This window comes from Brassica napus, chromosome C3 (assembly GCF_020379485.1).
Source record: "Brassica napus cultivar Da-Ae chromosome C3, Da-Ae, whole genome shotgun sequence".
NCBI lineage: Eukaryota > Viridiplantae > Streptophyta > Magnoliopsida > Brassicales > Brassicaceae > Brassica > Brassica napus.
The window spans coordinates 6,055,154-6,061,153 of NC_063446.1; the positions used below are offsets into that span (position 1 = coordinate 6,055,154).

The following is a 6,000-nucleotide window of genomic DNA, read 5'->3' on the forward strand; positions in this document are numbered from 1 at the left end:
TATATATATATATATATAATGGTGTGAGTACAATCATTATGGGATCATTGCTACCGTTTGCTATTTAAAAGTGTTGCAGAAGATATATAAAACTTGTTTATTGAAACACTCAGAAGATAAACTTCATTATCGTGAATGTTAAGATCACCAATCGTAATGTAATAAAATAGTTCTGAATGATTTAAAAAAATAGGATTTAGGAGATAATTAATAGACTAATCATTTCAATAAAGTAAATAAAATAAAAATGAAATTTTCGTATACCATGATTATAAATTATTGTTGCCATATGATAAGAAAGTAAATTTGTAATCGAAACACACACACACGCATATATATATAACATATATATATAACATATATATATAGTGTGATGATATATATGTGTGTATATATATAGTGTGATGACTATCAATAACGTTTTAGTAATAACATTTTATTCATGGTGAATTGGACTTTAAAAGAAAGATAATATTATGCATTACGACTAGACAAGCGTCTCATAATTAGCGGTAGCAAGGTTTCAGGATGCGTTAGAGAGGAATAATCTTCGGACCAAACTCGGTAACCTTTAAATTCACCGCATTTCTTACCACTAATTAAAGTATCACCTAGATAATTAATAAAAAATATTAAATTTTATTTAAAAAATTTAAAATAGTTGAAAAAATAATGATGCCTAACAAAACTCTAAATTCTAAACTCTAAAATCTAAACTTTAAACACTAAATCCTAAATTCTAAATTCTAAATACTAAATCCAAACCATCCCTAAACTCAAATAGTAAACCCTATACTATAAACTCAAATCCTAAACCCTAAACCCAAACTGTAAACCCAAATCCTAAACTCTAAACCAAAACCGTAAACTCTAAATCCAAATCCAAATCCTAGACCCTAAACCAAACTGTAAACCTTAAACTCAAATTCAAACCTTTTGAGTTTAGGGTTTACGGTTTGGGTTTAGGATTCAGGTTTAGAATATAGGGTTTTGGTTTAGGGTTTATGGTTTAGGATTTGGGTTTAGGATATAGGGTTTGGGTTTATGATCTAGAGTTTGAGTTTAGGATTTAAGGTTTAGAGTTTGGGTTTAGGATTTAGGGTTTAGAATTTAAGATTTAGTGTTTTGTTAGTGACATCATTTTATTTTTTCAATTATTTTTGATTTTTTTAAAGGAAATTAATATTTTTATTAATAATCCAGCTGACACTTTGATTGGTTATAAGAGGAATGGTGAATTTAAAGGTTCACCCTGGGTGAACCTAAGTTTGTCCATAAGAGCACGATTATTGGGGGTTCTTAGGGTGAGGTTCTTAGCGGAATATAAGAATCCGTCTCTTAATTTTTAACTAAAAAGCTAAGAACCGGCTCTTAAAACTCTTATTTAAGAACCGGTTATTAGTTTTTTTAGTTAAAAGTTAAGAGACGGGTTCCGCTAAGAACCCCCGATAATCATGCTCTAATCTTCTCTCTTTTACTAATTAATTAACCAAAAATGAATATTTTGTATTTTAATTTTCCTAAAGCACTAGCATTATTCTATTGCTTATGTAACATTTTTCCCATACATGGATCATACATAAATCATGGCGAACGTTAACGTTAAGAGAGAATGACCTCGTTAACAAGTAGGCATGCATGGCGAATATTTACAGAGAGAGTTGAGACGCATGCAATGCAACCAAACAAGCTGAAAACAAGTATACAAACCATAGGATTCTGAAGTTATGTTATGATGAAAGAAACGAAAGAAAGATAATGTGGGACCAAAAGTGTCTTATCTTAAACTGGTAAGTGCGTATGCCGTCGCAAGTCACGAGCCAAAGGAATTGAAGGGGGGAAATCTTACTTAGTGGACTGGCCATAGAGGAAGTGGTGGCATCCACGTAACTCAAGTCTTATATCTGTCTGCTTACTTACTCTAATCTCTTTAGATTTTTGGTTCCTCCACTACAAAGACAACTCCCAAAAGAAACAAGGGCCAATTCTCGAATTCAACAGTGCTACGCAACTAAAACTCATATGAGAATATTTATTTTTATAATATCATGGAATATTAGATATAAAACAATATTTTGAATCGGGCGCATATGTGTTTATGCTATCAAAATATACTCAAATGCTCTGATTCTGACCAAATCGATTAAACACCGGTAAATAAAGGTTCAATTTTTGGCCTAGGTATTTTACGCAGCCTATTAACCCGCCTAGGATTATGTTTATAATAAATAATATAGATATAGAAAAATGTTTATAATAAATAATACTATATTTTATAAAAAATATTAAAATGTAGAGAATACACTAAAAATCTCCAAAAAATTATAATCAAGTTGTGCAGAGCGGTCCCCAAACTCCCGATTAACATTTTGAGAACTTTCGATATGATGACCAAACCCAATCAACAAAAGAATACTAATATTTACTTATTTAATCTTTTGGCTTCAATCATCTACTAATCATAATCTTCCAAATGTATCATGTAATTGTTACTCGATGACAATATCAAGTAGCTTTCCAATTGTGGTTGTGTGTAGAATTTTATAATTAGCTACTGGACAATGGACAACTCAAGAATATGAAAGCAACAGGCAAAAACATAATAACCTCGAATATGATATTTAAAGCATTACAAGAGTTGCCCAAAAAAGCATTACAAGCACAACCACATAATATTTAAGGGAAAAAAAAAAAACAAAACCATGTGAAGAAAACCATATATAGTAACAATAATTTTTCTAAAATTATATTAAGGTGTAGATGGATAACCAAATCTTGTTACTCAATGTTAGGGCTAATTAATGGTACCTCTCGACCATGTTACTTTCGCAATGACCTAGTTGATGCAATTTTTGTGATTCAGATCCGAATAGCTTTTTCAAACTTTATGGTTGTAAAACCATAACTTGTGTGTTTTTATGTCTTTAAATTTAAATGCTCTTTTTCAAAAAAAAAAAAAAAAAATCCGAATAGCTATGTAATCAGTATTGAATTTTCACGGCGGTAAAAATAAGACCAGACCGGAACTTCAATAGGGTTGGATACTTGGATCCACGAGTTTTCCATATATACCTAAACCGGAACCTTTTTAGTGCTTGTGTATATTTTTGCTTCAACGTATCTTAGTATAATTCTCTCATATTTCTATTTCTGTAAGTCATTTTCAGAGTTTTCTACAGAACAAAACAATTTGAAGAATCTCGGGAACTCTTTACCAATCAGAGATATATACAGAGAAAAGGAGAATATATATACTCTGTATTCTCTGCTTCTATGGACCAGCACACCAGGTACTTACACACAACTACACAAGTAAGAAACCCTCATTACTCTACTTTAATTCATGCATATATAGAAGATGTAAGCCATATAAATTACACACATGACCATATGTGTAAGGTAAATGGCTTTCCAATAATAAACCACATAATAATTAATATATATATAAGGTTTCCAAGATTATGGAGTAAAACTGTAATAGATTGAAACTTTTTCAGACATGAAGACAGACCACCAAGAGGCAAATTACAAAGCCAAACCAAATCAAATTGGCCTTTCTCATCTATATAACTATTTAAGTTGGGTGTTTAAAACGATTTCGAAATCCTAAAAGCAATATCTAAGTATCTAACTTTCAATCTCAAGTGCTGCTGCTATACACAAATTAAAGGCCACTTATCAAACACTCGCAACAATTCGACCCCTTTTGCTATATGCCTTTAGATTTTGTATCTCCTTTTATATTCTTTATTTGCCTTTTATAAGCTTCTACAATGATATCTTGATCAAACTTTAATAAAGCTAAGGGACAAACTACAACCATAACCTCACCAAAAATAGTACTACCAAAATGACTATAGCCTTCTTTTACTCCCACAAATCATACTTCTTCCATATTATTAAAACCCCATGATAAAAGGAAACTAAAAATTTGTCTACTTCTTTATTTTTAGATAATAAGGATTACATAGGTTACCTTGTTTCCTCTTCTGGTTTTGTTTGGAATATTTTACCGACGCGAGAGAGATAATGCAGTTGAAACTATTGGGACCTGCCAAAAGAAAATATAAGAAAGTGTTCTTATTGCAACACACAAGAAGACAAACAAAAAAGGAAGAGTTAGTGGGAGTGTTACATCAGTGTACATCAATTTCCTATTGACGATCATTTTCTTTGTTCTTTTTTTTGTATATATGCGCTAATGGCTTGATGGCATCATAAAACAATAGACCCCACATTATCATCAGCATAATCTCTCCCCATATGGACGGTAGAGATAAGAAAAACAAATTATTAGAGAATTTTAATAACGTGAGTGTTTTATCGCGTGGTGTAGACACAACAACTTAGTGTTCAAGTTGGCTCTTCTATAAATATTGGTCTTAGAGATTGCCAAAGGTTCCCATAAAACAAAACTGAGAAGTAACTTTCTATTCAGAGAGAAAAAAAGAGTTAACAAGAGTGAGAGATGAAGAGTGTGCAAGAGGAGTACCGTAAAGGACCGTGGACAGAACAAGAGGACATCCTCTTGGTCAACTTTGTCCACATGTTCGGAGATCGAAGATGGGATTTTGTAGCGAAAGTGTCAGGTTTGAAGGTGGAGGGAGAAACATAAGACTAGGTATAGGGTTTAGGCTTTGGTTTGTAAGAAAATGGTTGGTCTTTGGAAAGGACCTTCCATTAAAAGATATGACTTGGTTTTGGCTGCAGGTTTGAATAGAACAGGAAAGAGCTGCAGGTTAAGGTGGGTTAACTACTTACATCCTGGTCTCAAACGTGGTAAGATGACTCCAGAAGAAGAGCGTCTTGTCCTTGAGCTTCACGCTAAATGGGGAAATAGGTCAGAAGATATCTTCAAGAAACAGAGAAACCCTAAAGATACGTTTTCAAACTTGTATAAACTTTTGAATTATTCTTCATACGCAGGTGGTCGAAAATCGCCAGGAAATTGCCTGGTCGAACCGATAATGAGATAAAGAATTACTGGAGGACTCATATGAGGAAGAAGGCACAAGAGAAGAAGAGACCTATGTCTCCAACATCCTCATCTTCAAACTGTTGCTCGTCATCTATGACCACTGCAGCTACTCAAGACACTGGAGGATCCAATGTGAAAATGAATCAAGAATGCGAAGAAGATGGATACTACTCGATGGATGACATATGGAGAGAGATTGATCAATCTGGATCAAACATTATCAAACCGGTGAAAGACATCTACTACTCTGAGCAAAGCTGTTATTTGGACTTCCCTCCTCTGGCTTCTCCAGCATGGGAAAGCTCCATGGAGTCTATATGGAACATGGATGCAGATGAAAGTAAGATGTCTTCTTTTGCCATTGATCAGTTTCCTCTCAGTTTTGAACATGATAGATCATCATCGTGGTCGTCTTTACTCTAGGATTTGATTCATTTGAATGTTTATATATGCAGCATATTTATATGTTATCAAGCAACTGCAGTAGTTTCCCATGACTTACATTAAAAAAACACCACTCACCGTACTAATATCATGTGTAATCATCATCATCATCCTATGCCTTCATATATGTTAGTTTGTAGAATGAGTAAAAAAAAATCATATCCATCTCTTTTGCGTAAAGAGATGCTTTTTCATGGATACCATGTATAATACACGTTAAAACATATCCATCAATGTAGACTTTTGAATTTTCTGTGAATGTTTGTAATAATTCGTACTTAGAAATTAAATTCTGATGAGAGAAATGCGAGGACCCATTATTAAAACCATCAAGAGTGAAGGAAGTAAAATGGAATAAGAAAGTAGCAACGTGACTTAACAAGGCATATTCATCGGCTAAATAACCAAGAAAATAGGTTTGACTTGTAAAGCTCAAGCCAGCTTTGTGAAAAAGAGTGTGTTCTTCTGCTTAATCATCTTATTGGTAAAATTAGTATGTTTTTTTTTTCATTTGTTTCAGTTTAAGAAATTTCTCCATGATGAAAAAGATCAGTTCCCACTCTTTTAATCAATCTTTA

General features: G+C 32.8%; 1 protein-coding gene across 2 annotated transcripts; it reads left to right on the plus strand.

Moving 5' to 3' along the window:
• Nucleotides 1-4,348: 4,348 nt before the first annotated feature.
• LOC106386846 (transcription factor MYB59) lies at nucleotides 4,349-5,616 on the plus strand. 2 transcript variants are annotated; one of them, XM_013826661.3, is made up of 3 exons: nucleotides 4,349-4,589; nucleotides 4,711-4,840; nucleotides 4,927-5,616. In XM_013826661.3, exons 1-3 carry the CDS (start codon nucleotides 4,469-4,471, stop codon nucleotides 5,399-5,401), a joined length of 726 nt encoding a protein of 241 aa, XP_013682115.2. In that variant the 5' UTR covers nucleotides 4,349-4,468; the 3' UTR covers nucleotides 5,402-5,616. The 2 variants fall into 2 exon arrangements, with proteins under 2 accessions (XP_013682115.2, XP_013682114.2); XM_013826660.3 differs by having other exon boundaries at nucleotides 4,360-4,621.
• Nucleotides 5,617-6,000: the final 384 nt, after the last annotated feature.

Coding starts and splice junctions, on each gene's coding strand:
- LOC106386846 (XM_013826661.3), top strand. CDS start 4,469: ATGAAGAGTGTGCAAGAGGAGTACCGTAAAGGACCGTGGACAGAACAA. Junction 4,590..4,710: donor TTTTGTAGCGAAAGTGTCAG/GTTTGAAGGTGG, acceptor TTTTGGCTGCAG/GTTTGAATAGAACAGGAAAG. Junction 4,841..4,926: donor CACGCTAAATGGGGAAATAG/GTCAGAAGATAT, acceptor CTTCATACGCAG/GTGGTCGAAAATCGCCAGGA.